The 269-nt window shown below is 47.2% G+C and overlaps 1 pseudogene across 1 annotated transcript in view; it reads left to right on the top strand.

Moving 5' to 3' along the window:
- TEOVI_000031100:pseudogene overlaps positions 1–175 on the top strand; it is a 1,095-nt pseudogene extending 920 nt beyond the window's left edge. The window contains exon 3 of the mRNA in view: positions 1–175. This exon is cut by the window's left edge and continues 23 nt beyond it. Within this exon, the coding sequence occupies positions 1–175 (175 nt within the window).
- The last annotated feature ends 94 nt before the right edge of the window (positions 176–269 follow it).

A 269-nucleotide genomic window follows, 5' to 3' on the forward strand; every position in this document is an offset into this window, starting at 1 on the left:
AAACTCAGTGGATGGCGCCGTAATTACCAATTGGCAAAAATGTGAGGCGAACGACGACAAAGTTATCCCTGCCAGGAAGGCGAAACAACTTCAAACATTTTGGAAAACGATTGAACAATTCCAGGTAACGTTGAGGGACGAAATGAATGCACAGCTGATGATTGCCTTTCAGAAGGCAGAAAAGGCACAGGGGAGGTGAGCGATGAAAGCAAAGCGAAGGTGAACCCAATAGCTGGAGTAAGGCCAGTCGCTGTTGTTTGACACGCAAC

This window comes from Trypanosoma equiperdum (assembly GCF_001457755.1).
Source record: "Trypanosoma equiperdum strain OVI genome assembly, contig: ctg_149, whole genome shotgun sequence".
Classification (NCBI taxonomy): Eukaryota; Euglenozoa; class Kinetoplastea; order Trypanosomatida; family Trypanosomatidae; genus Trypanosoma; species Trypanosoma equiperdum.